This window comes from Marmota marmota, unplaced genomic scaffold, assembly GCF_001458135.2.
Source record: "Marmota marmota marmota unplaced genomic scaffold, marMar, whole genome shotgun sequence".
Classification (NCBI taxonomy): Eukaryota; Metazoa; Chordata; class Mammalia; order Rodentia; family Sciuridae; genus Marmota; species Marmota marmota.
In genome coordinates, this window is record NW_026000241.1 from 20,839,056 (window position 1) to 20,856,112 (window position 17,057).

The 17,057-nt window shown below is 33.4% G+C and overlaps 1 protein-coding gene across 1 annotated transcript in view; it reads right to left on the minus strand.

The window, feature by feature from the left end:
- Stt3b (STT3 oligosaccharyltransferase complex catalytic subunit B) overlaps positions 1–17,057 on the minus strand; it is an 87,546-nt gene that overhangs the window by 7,229 nt on the left and 63,260 nt on the right. Inside the window, exons 6-14 of the mRNA XM_015489547.2 lie at positions 14,533–14,631; positions 11,651–11,797; positions 10,281–10,329; positions 8,656–8,810; positions 6,004–6,215; positions 4,507–4,694; positions 3,487–3,658; positions 2,329–2,502; positions 232–345 (exon numbers count right to left, since the gene is read on the minus strand). Of these exons, the coding sequence (XP_015345033.1) occupies positions 232–345; positions 2,329–2,502; positions 3,487–3,658; positions 4,507–4,694; positions 6,004–6,215; positions 8,656–8,810; positions 10,281–10,329; positions 11,651–11,797; positions 14,533–14,631 (1,310 nt within the window). The remainder of the gene's footprint in view (positions 1–231; positions 346–2,328; positions 2,503–3,486; positions 3,659–4,506; positions 4,695–6,003; positions 6,216–8,655; positions 8,811–10,280; positions 10,330–11,650; positions 11,798–14,532; positions 14,632–17,057) is intronic.

Below are 17,057 nucleotides of genomic sequence, written 5' to 3' on the forward strand. Positions count from 1 at the left end.
GGAGAACAATGCCTTCCAAAAGCAAAAAGTCAAAAGGTAAGATGGCAAGCGAAGGTTGGATTTGAGCTAATGTTGAAAAAAGATATTTTGGAAATAAGTCCTTGATCTTAATTATTTTCCTAATTTCTCACATTATACAGTACAATAAAATAGCATTATTCTAAGTTTCTAGAGGCATTAGGATTATTTTTTCTTCGGAATAAAGACTGTAGAAAAACTGATTTAACTAACCTGCATTTCTCCAAATCTGTAGTATGACATTTTATACATAAGGCAATTCAACAAAGTAGGGGATCCTGCTTTGTCTACACGAAATTCTCCCTGTGGAGTGAAATAGTCACTTTCCTATAAGAAAGAAACCAGAAGTTTCTATGTCAGTTCAGTTTAACACATCCAAAGCTACAGGGTTTCCCTTCTGCATTTCCCCCCAAAGGAACCAGCTTTTGAGGTATATTCATAAAGTCATGTTCATTTATATCCCTCACCCCCAACTTAATCCCATCAGATTTAAAACCATCTAATAAAGCCTTAAAAATAATTTATGAAGAATGGTACCAACAAACCATGGTTATAATAACAGGTAGGGCTGACTCTTTCCAACTCTCCTCTTCCTCATTCATTTTCACAATTTTCCTATATGAACTCTAAAATCAGCTCCTTTAGCTGGAGAAGGGAATGTTTAGAAAGCTAACAATAGTATGTAGAACTATTTTCAGTAATAATTTATAAATTAACCTTTACAAGGAACTATTTGGTACTCCAGTTAAAAAATGTAATTTTTGACCCAGAAATTTCTGGTCCACCAGAGTACTTGTATATGGGTAAACTAATAAATGTAGAAAGCTACTTGTTGCATCACTGTTTGAGATTAAAAAAAAACACTGGAAAACACATAAAAATCCATCAATAAGGATAGGTTAAATAAATTAAGAATATAAACATATACAAACACATAACATAATACACTACATTCTGCAAATGTAAAAAAAAAAAAAAGGAATAAAGAAGCCTTCCATAATCTAATATGGAAAGATTCTCAAGATATACAAAGTAAACAGTGTCTATACCTTATTACTATTTATCTGCTTAAATGAGAATCACATAAACAACAAAAAAAGTGAGTACAAGGTATATATTATGGTATACAACATGATCTGAAATACATGTAAACTGTAGAATATCTAAATGGAGTTAATTAAATATGCATTTTTTTTCCATATACTTATTTCCATATGGTGAGAACACCTAAAAATCTTATCAATTTACAAGTATACAATACATGTTATTCACTACAGGTCTATCCTTTTTTTCCAAGAAAGGAACCACTGGCAAGTTCTTTGGGACAGCGCAGAATGGCCAAGAGACCAGCAATGGAAAACTAAAGCATAAAAGGTCTTGCATTCCAGGATAAGGAGAGTTTGGATTTTCTATCAATGTATCACCAAGACAGTATCTATTTCATACTAGCCACTTGGTGAGGCTTCATCTATATTACCACAAACTTTCATAATACCACCACAAATGAGTTACTGTTGACATTTTCAATAGTGATGACTTAGTCTTGTCTTGGTCATCAAGATCCATATCCTGGAATGAGACTTGGTGTTCATTTATGCCGAGTGATCCAAAATAATATGCCCATAACCCAAACTTATAGTTTTAGTTTGTATTCATTTCTGTTTCACCGCCTTGCCCCATCATCTATTGAAGGCTTTTAAGCCAGACAATGACGTGATCAATGTCATATTACGTTGGGAGAGCAAAGAAGACTAAGGCAAAGATAGCAATTTCAAGGTTGCTGTCCTCTTCCAGGTTTACAATCATTAGAGTCAGTACCAGGTTAGAAACAATGAAAATGAAAATATAAAGAAAGGGCTGACGTGAGAAGGTGTGAAAAAGTAAAAGCAAGAAAATTTGGGCAAGGAACTGCTTCATAGAGTTGAATGTAAGTGCAATCTTGAGGATACAGTCTGAGATATGCATCACTAGGCAATATTGTTATCATGCATGTGAATATCATACAGTATACTTATACAAATCCAGATGGTATAGCTTACTACATACCTAGGCTATGTGGTATATATAATACTGTCAATTTGTAGTCTGCAGTTGACCTAAATGTCCTTACTTATCATGTGACTATGAAATATGAGTTTCAAACGTTCTAAATCTAGGAAGTGCTTCTAGTATCTTTAATAAATAGTAAAATCAGGATAAGGGACTACTTAGGGGGATAGAACAATGAAAACAAATATAATGCAATTAAAGAGATAAGATTTGGACATTATGGACTGTCTTTCACATACCTGGGATTATCTAGTTTCTTACCCGAATGTCTTTTGGATGTTCTCCTTCAGCTATTCTAACCATCCAAAGAAACTTGTTGATATCATCACCAGAATAGCCAATAACCCCTCCAAAAATAACCAAAACATAATCTACATCTAGAGTCCTCATGATTTTATAGGCTGCTGTTTCATTAGAAGACATAGCTTTTCCCACCTGCAGAATAAAATAAAACTGAATGTACACTTTTACTGCAAGAGCCTGACTTACCTGGATTTTTTTTTTTTTTTGCAAAAATGATTTTCTAAGATATCAAAGAATTTATTGAGATTTATAAACATTAACAACTCACTATAATCAATTTATAGCAGAAATGTCAAAATATGAATACATGTTCTAATATTTTGCTAACAATTAAGCTCTATGAAATTAACATTTAAAAATGAAAGTAGACAAACTTTTCTTTGGTGTGTGTAGTATTATATTGAACCCAGGGCCTTGTGCACACTAGGCAAGAGCACTATTACTGAGCTACATCCATAGTCCTTTTTAAATTTTGAGGCAGGGTCTTTCCCCTTGGTTGCCTGGAATTAAGGCATATGCCACCAGCAAAAGGAGGCAAACTTTAAGAGACAATTTCTCACAATTTAAGGCAGGGCTTGCAGGTGATCTTGCTAGCACATATTCTTTACCCCAGCATAGCAGACATTTGATTACTAGCTACAACACTAACAAATAGAATTCATTTAGTTGACCCATTTATCTATTCAAAATTTTTAAAGCCCAGAAGTGATCACCTTAATTTATGTAGATTAGTCATTTAAAAGTGAACACACTTTGCATATCCATAATGCATTTGCTTTACATATTTGCAAAGATTTTTTTAAGTTTATAAAATGGAAAATATAAACATTTAAAGTTTCAGATTTTGCCTAATTCTCCAGTAAGCTTAAATATAAAATGTACCAGAAGCAAGTCTGATTCTGAATTATACCTATAAATAAGTAAATACCATTCTTACAAACAAAATAAGTATATCTTTAAGTAACATTATTAAATATGTTAAAGAAATATTTTGAGACCTCAGCAATTAAAGAGTACTTTCACCCTCATCTTTTCTATTTAATCACAAGTGAAACTTGACTGAAAAGTAATAGGATTTTTAAAAAAAATCTTTTTCTTAAAAAGTCAAATGCTTACCAGTGCTATGTGACTGTTATTCCAGGTATTATTATCCACCAAAGTAGTTCTATTAGCCATTCCAGCTATTTGATAGCCATAATCCCACCAAGACATCACTCGGGCATGTTCATCTGTATTTTGCCTTAGCCAAAAGTAAGCTTCTCTAAAATCATCTAAGATATTCCTGGTGCTGAAAAGAATCATAATATTTTAAATAAGATTTAAATATGAAGAAGGTAACTTAAAATTTTGAGGTGCTAAAACTACTGAATAATTTCACATTTTAAGGATCACAGTTAAAAGCTTCTAGGAAAAAAAAAAAAAGAACAAGAAAATGAAGAGCAAAGCCTGTGCTTCTCAAACTAATATGAATACAAACCAAAAAGCAGATTCTGATCAAATAGTTCTGGGGTGGGCCTGATATTCTTCAAGTCAACTAAACTCCAATGTGAAGCAGAAGTGGGAAGAGGCAAGGCAATGTATAAATCAACTGTTAAATTTTAGCTGCATCAGAATCATCTGGGTCTGTTAAACTAGACTGCTGGGCTCTACTTCAGCAATGAATAGATAAATGGGTCAACTAAATGATTCATTAGGCTTAGGGCAAAGTCAGTGAATTAGCATTTTCTAACAAGTTTCACTGTAATGATGATGCTGTGTTCAAAGGGATACATATGAAAAAAAAAAATGTACACCGAAATTTTGAAAAAGAGCAGCATGAAATACTACTTACCCCTTCAAAGGTGGAGAGAGAAGTCACACCCAAATGGGGAAAAAACAAAAGCAGACTGATGGGCTGTGGGTGTAGCTCAGCGCAAAGTCTAGTATGTGTGAGGCCCTGAGTTTTAGAGGATAGAAAAGAAAAGGAAAAGAAAAAGGGGAAAAAGGGAAAATGGAAAAAGGAAAAGGGAAAGGAAGAAGATTCAAATTCAGGGCCTCAAACACAATTCTATCTTTTGAGTCAAAAAGTATATGTTTTGAGTGTGTGTGTGGGGGACAGTGTTCTAAAATCTTTTTGTAGTCAAGTCATTTTCTTACCCATCATGATTATAAGAGGCTAGGACCACACTTGGACTGGAGTAGGCATTGCTTGTGACCCAGGTACAGTGTACTGCAAACATCATCAGCAGCATCAGCATCAACATAGTGACAATACTTTTTATATTAGGACCTAATCCCTCTTCAGTTTTTTCCTGTTCAGTTACATGTTTCCTCACTTTACCTGCCTGAAGATACAGAAAACTGGTTAGACAAATTCATCATTTGACTTGCTTCACAGGACATTCAAGGGAAAAAAGTTGGGAGAATGATAATCAATTTAATTCTGTGATTCACAAAATGTGTAACTAGCAGATATTCTTCTATAGGTTTAGAAGAGTTTCCTAAAACTTTATCAAAGTAGATTCTAAAGTCAATTGTGAATCAAAGTTTCCTGGGACCAGGAGCTGATCTCAGAGTGAAATAATCTCTAGTAAGAAGCTACTCCAATCAATTATCCTTATTTCTTAATTAAATATATAGAAGATAAGTAAATGGCCCATTCTGACAGTATGAAATCTAATATATAAATTCTTAGAAAATCTTAAATTTTACATCCTAAAAATGACAATGTCTACTTATAATCCAGACTATGCAGGACTTCGGTATGGGAAAAAAACTGCATTTACTGAATTAGCCTTCTAATTTCGAAACCCTAAAACCAATGGACTTGGTAAAAAACACCAAAATTACTTTGAACACACACATTTATCATCACCACCACTAAAAATCAGAAGAGAAAACCAGTAGTAATCACAAACTCAAAATTACAAGATTGATTAAGATACCACAAAACAACAAAACCAAAATATAACAAAAATCCCAAAAGCATGTGTCAAATCTTTATGAGTTTTACTGATCTTATGGTAAAGACAAAAAATTTCAGTTAACTTCTATAGTGGGAAGTTTCATTACTTACTCACTGGTATTCAAAACACTAGTCAATATTAAAATAGCAAGGTAAGTTTAATATGGCATCCAAGATTTGCTTTAACAAGTCTTTTCCACACATACAAACTTGATTTGTTAACTGAGAGACTACAGGTTAAAAATGAATTACATTGTATTAGCTACAGATGGTTAAAAAACGGGAGGTTTAAAAAGTAAATCAGTTAAATACCAAATTATCATTTAAAAAGTTGATAATGTATATGGATCTTAAAGATAAGCACTTATCCACATGGCTTAAAATCTCATGTAATTTAGCAAAGCACCAAGTGTTTGCTGTAAAGAAGTCTATTAACAAATTTAAGTATTCAGGTTAACAAATGCCCCCAAAGAAAGAATTCCTTGTCTGATTACATTCTATTTTCTTACTTTGAGCTAAAAGATCGACTGGGATTCAAATTTTGAAGCAAACATTGTAACCAAACAGAAGCGTCACAGCTTATTTAAATCCTCATTTAATCACATTTCTTAATATGTATGGTTCATATTGTGGTAGAAAAATTAAGAAAGCACATTAAATTTTTAAAGGCCTTAGTTTAGATTCCCCACCTTATCATACAAATTTCCTGGGTTTCTTTTGTCATCCTCATCACTGCTGTCTTCCACAGGTGGATTTTCCCTTTTCATGTCATCCCCCAAATAGTGCTCAAAAACATTTGAGAAGGCAATTGCAGACAGCATACACACGACTGGAGTCAAAGTCAACATCAGTCGCACCATCACTCCAGCAAAGTAGACAGCACTGATTGCATACAAAGCAACTGCAAAGACAAATTCTCTTACAACACTTCAGGGGAAAACATTCACCGGAAATTAAATATTTAATACCACAGTTTAAAACAAATCTAAAAGTAGAGAAATGCCTCATAAATTACCTAATTGCTTTTATATTAATACTGATAGTCATATTTAAAAATCAGAATTAATGTTGACTAAATAAACACTAATAGAGCAATAGTTTGGAGATAGGTATCATGATTCATATTTGATTAATTTTAGGCATGGGGAATTAAACTAAATCATTATTTGTCAACAGCATCTTATATTATAAAATCCTTAGCTGACAGAAGAAAATATATTTCTATATTATATTATTAGGCACAAATTAACAGAATAAAATATGGTCCATGAAAAGCCACTGCCAATTTTTAGCATAAAGCCTGTTTTAAAGAAAAAGTGGGATGAGAAGAACATTATATCATTAAACAAAATAATAATCTACAAATCACTGTCAGGCAACTTTTTAAAAAATTTCAGACAAATTTCCAATAGCCTTCTAGATATGTGCTAATAACCACAGGAAAAAGTTCTACAACTTCTGGTTGAAGGTTATTAACTTTACAAAGTCAATGAACATTGAGATCATAAAATATTTTTCCTAAAGTAATACATTTATTATACCATATTCTTAAGCTTACAGCTCAATGACTTTGTATATAGGTATGCCCCCCTATGTAATTACTACCCATGATGACTGAGGTACATAATATTTTTCTAGCTTCTCATGTCTCAGATAATAACTGCCCTCTCCCCTATAAAAAAAAAAAAAAGTAACCACTATTCAGCATTAACTTAGTTTTCCTTATTCATCAACTTTAGAGAAATAGAATCATTTAGAAGTATCCTCTTTTGTACTGACTTAATTTGGCCACACTATTCTTTTGTTAACTGCTGTAATGTACACCACTGCACAAATCTATAAAAATATTCCTATCCATTCTATTGCGTATAATTAGGGGCTATCCTGGATAAAGTTGTCCCGTGAATTCTTAAATATGTCCTTTGGGGAATATATGTGCTTACTTCCCCTGAGATAGGGGATATGGGATTATTGGGTCATCAGGTGGGCTTATGTTTAAGTCTTTTTGAATGATGCAGTAAAACATGGCCTTAATTCAGAGTTTACTAATCTAGATAAACTAGAAAAGAATTAGTATCATTTATACATTCGGGTTTATACATTTGGGTGTTCTGCAGTAGTAACCCAAGGTGATACTTATGGTCTAGGCCCTATACTAGTACAAACTCAAGTCCTGGTATTATAAATTATTGGCTTGCATGACTCTGTACATATTATAAATCATTTCTCAACATTTGTTTCTATCTATGTCTAACCACCACAGCACACTTCTTGTAATTATTAAATTATGTAAGAGCATTTGGTTTGCAAGCCCCTCCCCTCCCCATGTATTGGGGACTGAACCCAAAGGCACATTTTTTTTTTTTTTTTTTTTTGTACTGGGGATTGAACTCAGGGGCAGTGGACCACTGCACCATAACCCCAGCCCTATTTCATATTTCTTTTTAATATTTTTTTATTTGTCAATGAACCTTTAATTTTATTTATAATGTGGTACTGAGAATGGAACCCAGTGCCTCACACATGCTAGGCAAGTGCTCTACCACTGAACCACTACTCCAGCCTGCCTGTTTTGTATTTTCATTTAGAGACAGGGTCTCGATGACTTGCTTAGCACCTTGCTTTTGCTGAGGCTGGCTTTGAATGTATGGTATACATTACCCCTGCCTCAGCTTCCTGAGCTGCTGGGACTACAGTGTGGCTGCTTATTTTAAATATTTTATGTCAGGTCTTGTCAGTTGGAAACATACACAAATAAGTCAATGAAAGAGTTGTAATCCTTATTCCAATATAGAATGTACTTTCTGAAACTGGAATAATGGATGACCCAGAAAACTTGTTCCTACTTAATCAAATCTAACTTAGAAATTTAAGTCAAAATTATACTGCCAATAAATTTTTAATTCTCAACCATAGACTACAATAACACTAACTGCTAAGAAACCACAAAAGTGAACATAAAATTCATACAGTAGCTGGGGTTGTAGCTCAGTGGTAGGGTGCTTGTCTAGCACGTGCAAGGCCCTGAGTTCGATCCTCAGCACCACATAAAAATAAAGTAAAGGTATTGTGTCCAACTACATTTAAGAAATAAATATTTTTTTAAAAATTCACATACTAGCTCTAAATTAAAAGTTAATAGTTAAATATACATAATGAAAATTCTATTCTCCTTGGCTAAGCACACTGTGCATAACAGGGAAGAAAATGTATTCTGAATATATATCAACCAAAAAACAACAAAACCTTGAAGTGGGTAATCTAGAAGAAAAACACAGACAGACAAACAAAAATTGTTCCCAAATCAAAGTATTCATTAAAAAAAAAAAAAAAACTCTTACCAAATACTCTTTCATCGTTGATATTTTTGATGCAGAACCATAGGCCTGCTGGGAAGGTACATACAAGAATATGTAGATCAAAGAAGAAAGACACCCAAGTCGTAGGTTGATGCTCAGACACTGATGCAATAATTGGAATGTGTATTTTTGCATACCTGATATTAAAAAAGTTATTATTATTTACAATTAAATGGTAAAACATTTCTGTTTTTCTTTTTGAGACAGGGTCTCACTACATTGACTAAGCTGCTCTTAAACTTATGGTTCAAGGTGATCTTCTTGCTTCAGTCTCCCAAGTAGTTGAGACTACAACAGGTATAGTAGTTTACCACCACACCCAGCTATAAGTTCCTTTGAAATGAAATTTTCTTGGACTGTAGATATGGTTCTTAGTCCCCCCACCTCTTCTAGTTTAAACATGCATTCTAATGTAACCAGCTATACTGGAAATAAATTTGTTTGATCCACATCAGTAAAACTAAAAACCAATGTGCCCTCATAAAACAGAAAATTATCAATGGCTGATCATATGACCCTGGCTCTGATTTCTAACACAAAAATCTTGCTCCAATAGGAATTTGTTCTCCAGTATCTCCATCTCTTATTTTATACAAGTGAATTTCACTACCTTTTGGACTTTATTAAAAATAGCATAAATACCTTACCCAATAAGATATAATGCCACAATGCCTTGCTTATGGTGTGGAGGCAGGTGAGGGAAATGAAAATTCCTGAAACACCCTGAGATTCCATATCAGTTCAATCAAAGTTTAGAAAGTTAAGAGTAGGAATAACTAACAAAAGTTAACCTGGTAGTTTACCCTAATCAGAATAACCTCACTATGACTAATTCCCTCAAATCCTCTGGTGATCCCACAGGCTGAACTATCAATGTATGCTTACATATAAGTTATGTAGGAATGTATATGTCCTTTTAATTAGACATGGACACGAGCCCTTTTGGTATCACATCAGAAAGCATGCTCATTCAATAAACTATGTAAGGTTTTTATTGGGTCACCTAGGAAATTAACAAAGACAGAAGAGCAAGAAAGCAGAGGGGGGATAAATAGTCATTAACATATATTTTCTTATTCCTACAAAAATAAGTTAGAGGAAAGAAGTTTACTTGAACTAGTTGTCCAATTTGAAACCAAGATTTTTTCATTAATTCATAATATATTGGAGCAGATATTCTCTAGTGTATTTCATAGATTTTTTTTAAGAAATAGAAGCTTAGATCATGTGATATTAGAAAAAAATTTGAACTTTCATCATATGGCATGGATTTATAACATAGCATCTATTCTTAATATTAAAGATGAAAGCTTTATATGTTACTAAAAAGTTCCAACCACTAAATTGCACAAATGTTACGTAAATTTTGACAAACAAAAATAAGGGAGTGGCTATGTTGAACAGAAATACATGACTTATATTGCATATTAAAGGTATACTTAAAAAGCTACTATTAACAAAGATAATATTCAAGAGAATCAACATTTAGTAGAATTTTTGGCATATCCTAGGTACCTGACTCAAATAGAGACAGAAATACTAACAATATTAAGAACAGAAAGAAATGGGTGTTTTAATTTGAAGCTAAATAACATATCTGTACTTACCCAGTGTCCCATAATGAATAAAACCTGCCACTCCATGGTGCAATGTAACCTTTGAAGGAAAAACGTAGAGGAAATTATCTGCCTTTTTATTATTGTGTTAAAAAAAAAAAAAAAAAAAAAAACTTTTTGGTGTGCATGTAGAGGAGGGGTTTCTGAGGATTTAAGCAAGGGGTGCTCTACCACTGAGCTACATGACTAGCCCTTTTAAAATTTATTTTGGGACAGGGTCTCACTAAACTGCTAAAGATATGCACCTCTGCCCCTGGTTTATTTATCGTGCTTATTTTTAATGGTTTTATGGTTGTTAATTATGGATTGATTTAAAATAATGTAAAAATTTTCAGTTTTTCTTCTATAGGTACCAACATAGTTCACATGTCTGGCAATCACATAAAATAAGGTAGTAACTGAATCAAAAACAATAATCCACAGAGAACCTGTTTCCAGAGAAAAATAAGTTAAATAACAATTAAGAAACTTAGCACTCTAAATAACACTTAGATAAAATTATAGGAAATTTTCCAATTCACTCTGAAGCTTCTAGTTGATTAATAAAGAAGGCTCAGATAATAAACCAGTGAACACTGGATAAATTTTTAAATGGGTGTGGTGTATAAATGATCTAGTTTGCCAAATCTCATCATATTATAAAGATGATTTTAAAGACTTATGCCTTTTTAACTCCTGTCTATACTTAATGATTTTATAAGGTAGGCTGGTAAATTAATTTTACAGAATAACTTTAGAAAGAATTTGACTTGTTCCTAAGGATGGGTAAAGTCAGGGTTAGAAATTTAGAATACAGAAGCAGAATGAAACTGATGTTTGACTGTGAAAGAGTAGGGGAGAGAGGCAGGCACAGTGGTGAGTGCTTGTAATCTCAGCAATTTAGAAGACTAAGGCAGGAGGATGCAAGTTAGGCCAGCCTCAAAGCATACTTAGAACCTGTCTCAAAAACTATAAAGGGTGGGAGGAAGCTCAAAGATAAAAGGCCCCTGAATTCAATCCCCAGTTGTGGTGGGGAGAGTGGTTAGGCAGAAGAGAAAGTGCACACAGACAATGTAGTAGGTTATCACTAGAAGCTCTGACTTGTTTGTTTTGGGCCTATTTATCCAGAAAGAAAAGAATGTTTGTGGATTTATCAGGGACTGAAGCAACAAAATTAAGATAAACTTAAAAATCACAATTTGAAATAATGTTATTCAGATTTTAGAACCTTTGATTATTATTTTAATATTGCTTGTACAGAATACAACCACAGTATTTTACCTACTAGGATAAATGGAATATATGAAAAAAAATCTGTGTAAAAATTACCCTTTTGAATAATCTAGAGACAAGATTCACATTTTACAGGTGATGGCACCTACCTGTGTAAGTCAAATAGATGACACTAAGAAACACAGCACCTGCAGCTAGTGATACACCCAAAAAGAAAAGGGTCTGGAACTCCTGTTTTGTTAATCGGTCTCTCAGATACTGCAAGAAAGCATAAGCTTGCAGCAATGCAAAGACACCTAATTAAAGAAAACAGGGTCATATAAATAATTGACAATGCAATTTTCATAGGCCATTTAAAAATTTTCACTTGAAAGGGCTTCTTACAATACCCTAAAACATTCACACCAAAAACTAGTTACTTCATCTAGCTAACATTTTCACTGTCAAATGATAATTGACCAACCAATTAATACATCCAAAAAATCCTATTATAGATTTTCCCCCAAATGATCACACCCCCCCACCCCGCCACGTACCAGACAAAATAAATCCCATTTGAATGACTGAAGTCTATTTAACTTCTTTCCTACCTCTATATTTTAAATGACATATTTTCTGGGTGGGAGTGGAGGAATAATAAAAACATCATTAAAAATAACCCTAATGACTTGGATCAGGAGAATCCTGATATACTCACTGTTTATAACTGAATGATAAAAGTGTGACCTTAATTACACACTTAAAGAAGACTCTATCCTGGTGTTGGGGTTGAGAACAAGTTACCTCAAAACTCAGCATCTTGGCATTTGAGAAAACAAAGAAATAGGAAGGTCTGTCTGATTACCCTCTATTCTACCCTGATGCAGGACATAAAAGAATTTTCTGACCTTCCTCTAAACAAATATCCTCATCCCAAAGGGATCCTCCCTGTACCCTGAGGAAATTAATGAGATGCCAAGAACACGAACAAATAGAACTTTTTAAATTCTCAGTTTATTATCATTACATCATAACTCCCCTTTGTCCAATCATATGATTGTCCTCTCTTCATCAAACCTAAGCATAAAAACAATTTTCTCTGGATTTTTATTTCTGAAGACTCCAGTCATACAAAAACTTCTATTAAAATTTCAGAGTCCTAAGACCCTTAGACCACTGGGAATATTAATTTTAAAATAAATTTAATCTTTTTAAATATATGCCAGCAGAAAGCATTACAATTCTTATTACACATATAGAGCACAATTTTTCATATCTCTGGTTGTATACAAAGTATATTCACACCAATTCGTGTCTTCATATATGTACTTTGGATAATAATAATCCTTACATTCCACCATCATTTATAACCCCATGCCCCTCCCTTCTCCTTCAACCCCTCTGTCCTATCTGGAGTTCATCTATTTCTCTCATACTCCCTCTCCCTATCCCACTATAAATCAGCTTCCTTATATCAAAGAAAACATTCAGCATTTGGTTTTTTGGGGATTGGCTAACTTCACTTAATATTATCTTCTCTAATTCCATTCATTTACCTGCAAATGCCATGATTTTTTTCCTCTTTTATTGCTGAGTAATATTCCATTGTGTATATATGCCACATTTTTTTTATCCATTCATCTACTGAAGGGTATCTAGGTTGCTTCCAAAGTTTAGCTATTGTGAATTGTGCTGCTATAAACATAGATGTGGCTGTGTCCCTACAGTATGCTGTTTTTAAGTCCTTTGGGTATAGACCAAGGAGAGGGATAGCTGGGTCAAACGGTGGTTCCATTCCCAATTTTCCAAGAAATATTCATACTGCTTTCCATATTGGCTGCACTAATTTGCAGTCCCACTATCAGTGTATGAGTGTACCTTTTTCCCCACGTCCTCACCAACACTTATTGTTGTTTGTCTTCATATTAGCTGCCATTCTGACTGGAGTGAGATGAAATCTTAGAGTGGTTTTGATTTGCATTTCTTTAATTGCTAATGATGATGAACATTTTTTCATATATCTGTTGATTGATTGTATACCCTCTTCTGAGAAGTGTCTGTCCAGGTTCTTGGACCATTTGTTGATTGGGTTTTTTTTTTGTTGTTGCTGCTTAGCATTTTGAGTTCTTTATATACCCTAGAGTTTAGTGCTCTATCTGATGTGTAGGGGTAAAGATTTGCTTCCAAGATGTTGGCTCTTTATTCACCTCACAGATTGTTTCTTTTGCTGAGAAGAAACTGTTTAGTTTGAGTCCATCCCATCCCATTTATTGATTCTTGTAAAATAAGTTTTTTTTCCAAGTACATTACAGAATAATTACATAAGAGTATTATCAAAGATTAGATTTAGGAAATGTAATAACATACATAAAAATAGGTGGTTGTGTATACTGACATTGCTTTATATTATACTATATAGTTCTGTGTCTGAAATTAGTAATTAGCAAACTGATAAAGTCAGAGTACGTTCTAAATTTTGAAGTGCTACGTAACAGTAAGATAGTGGTTCTTACCTTGAGGAGGGTGGATGATAGAAGGTTTTAAGACCCACTGAGAATCTGATGGTAAGTACTTTGGAATGTCTCACAGAAAGTTATATACTGTATACCAATTGGGCATCAATAATCTGAAAATCCAAAATCCAAAATCTAAAACTTTTTAAGCACAAATATGATGCTCAAAAAGTTATGGTTCTAGAACACATTAAATTTTTGGATTCGTGATGCTCAACTGGTATGCAAATATTCTAAATCTGAAAAACTCTGTAATCTAAAACACGTCTGGTGCCAAGCAAAGGGATAATCAACTTGAGCTGATATTCATAAAATATTATAAATAAATTAACTACACATGGGCTTATTGTGAGTCATGGATGCTGCACTGAGAATCACTGATAGTTTTATTTATAGATTTCCCATAAGTGGAACTCAGTTTATTTTGGTTATTATTGAAAACTTTAAAAAAATTTTTTAAAAATATTATTCCTTTGGAAGATTGACCGACCAATCACACATTTACATATCCTTTAGAAGGAAAATAGTCTTTCTCATACCTGCAGCTGCCATGTGTTCACTTGTTCTGATAGGCTGGAATCCCACAAAAGGTATCTGCATGGATAATATTAAACCCACAATGTAGAAAGTGCTATATGCTATAAAGACAAAATAGGAAACAAGGATAATTTACTACTATCAGTAAGTACTCTAAATATAAATACATAAAATTTTACTTTTTGTAGCAAAGTTTCAACTGGACCTAAGAACAGAATCCTAAAGTGTCTGTTTTTACTTTCTTTTCCCACACACAGAATCAAGTTCATTTTACTCTAAATTAGTAACCACTAATATGACCCACAAAGCTATGTAATACACACATGAAATAAGTTAATTCCATTCCAATTGGCATTAATCCCTAATATTCACAATCTACTATCACCTCCCTCAGCATATATGAATACCTGCTATTGTCTCAAAAGTGCTAAAAATTTCACACCTTTTCTACAGTCTTGTAATATTCTTCATATTGTACTTTAAGAGTAAAAAACTTAACTGTATGTTCACCAAGTTTTCTGTGATTAAAGAACATGGAAGTCAAGCCCTAAAGCAGACCAGTTACTGAATTTAGAATCTAATAAAAGAAAACTATTTGCACTCTGCCCAGAATATGCTGCAGTATTCTCAGCTTATGCTAATGCCAGTGCACAGGAAAGCTGGGGAGAGAATTACAATCTGTGTAAAGGACTTGCTTTGTACTCACATGTTTACATACTTTGTACACACAATAGTTAGAAATTAAGATAAAGCCCACCAGAAGTCAATATAAAAACCATTTATAAAATTTATTCACATTTTATAAATATAGTCAATGTTCAGTTTTTGGCAAATAAACCATTATCAAAAAGAGTGGGAAGCACACTTTAGAATAGCACAGTGCTGTAGCATGCATTTCTGCATGCTATATATTATGTATAGCATATACTTCTCACCTTAGATAAGAAAAATTGCTTTTAAAGAAAATCTATTTAAAGAAGGTAAATTATGGGATATTAATTCAAATATTATGTTGTCTCCCAAGCCGAATCATAAGAAACAACTACAGCGTTACGAAGAGGATAAGAAACTCATAAATTTAATAGGAAGAACCAAAGTATGAAAATAACATTCCTGATGACTTTGAAGCTAATGGAGGACTAGCTATCAGAAGACAGCAGAAGTAACCCATACAACAGAACGCTTTCCAGACACATTAATGTTGAAATGGAATTACCTTTTATCAGATGTTCTAACTGAAAATGCAAAATATCATACTGCATGGAGAAAGATTGAGAGCATTTTCTCTAACACCAGGAACAAGACAAGGATGTTCACTTCTAACCACTGCTATTCAACATAGTTCTTCAGCTTTTATCCAGATCAATTAGGCAAGAGATGGAATAAATAGAAGTTGAATTGTTGCTGTTTGCAAGTAATATGATCCTATACTTAGAAGACCCCAAAATTCCACCAGAAAACTTCTAGAGCTGATAAACTGAATTCAGGCCAGGCAAGGGGGTGAGGGGGCACATGCCTATAATCTCAGCTACTCAGGAAACCTGGGCAGGAAGATCCAAGTTCAAGGCTAGCCTTAGAAAGCTGGCAAGACCTTACCCAAAATAAAAAATAAAAAGGGCTGGGAGTATAGCTAAGTGGTAGAGAACCTCTAGGTTCAATCCCTAGTACTACACACCCCATACACACACAAAAAAAAACAAACAATTCAGCAAAGGAGTAGGACAGAAGATCAACATACAAAAATCAATACCTTTTCTATATACCAATAATAAACACCATGAAAATGAAAACAATTCCATTCATAAAAGCCTCAACAAAACAAAACAAACGTGGGAATAAATCTAAGCAAGGAGATGAAAGACCCATACAATGAAAATCACAGAACAATGAAGAGAGAAACTGAAGACGACTTTAGAAGACGAAAAAATCTCCTATGTACTTAGGCATCATCAATATTGTTCAAATGTCCACATTGCCAAAAGCAATCTACAGATTCAGTGTTAATTCTTAACAAATTCCAAGGACACTCTTCTTAGAACTAGAAAAAAAGTCATCATATTCATTTGGATGAATAAAAGACTCACAATAGCCAAAACAATGCTGAACAGTAAGAATAAGCCTAGAAACATCACAATATCTTACCTCAGATTGATACTATAGAGCTAGTAACAAAAACAGCACGGTACTGGTAAAAAACTGATGTGAAAATCAAGGTCACAATTAACCCCACTATTATGTGTAATTATAAGGCACTAATAAAAATATAAAAAAAAATTCTGTGTCACATGATTTGAATTGTCAACAAATGTGGTTGATGGGTCTCCTAATACCAAAATCTCTTCTACCAATCAGTCACATACTGTATCCCCGACATGGGAGAATCACAGACGCACAATCAGAAAAAATGGGAATAAGGACATCACTGTGATTATGAACAACTATATAAATAACAAATACTTAAGTTTTCTTAATAGACTAACAAGATAAGATCCCTTCCAACAAAATCTAAGATTCTATGATCAACAGA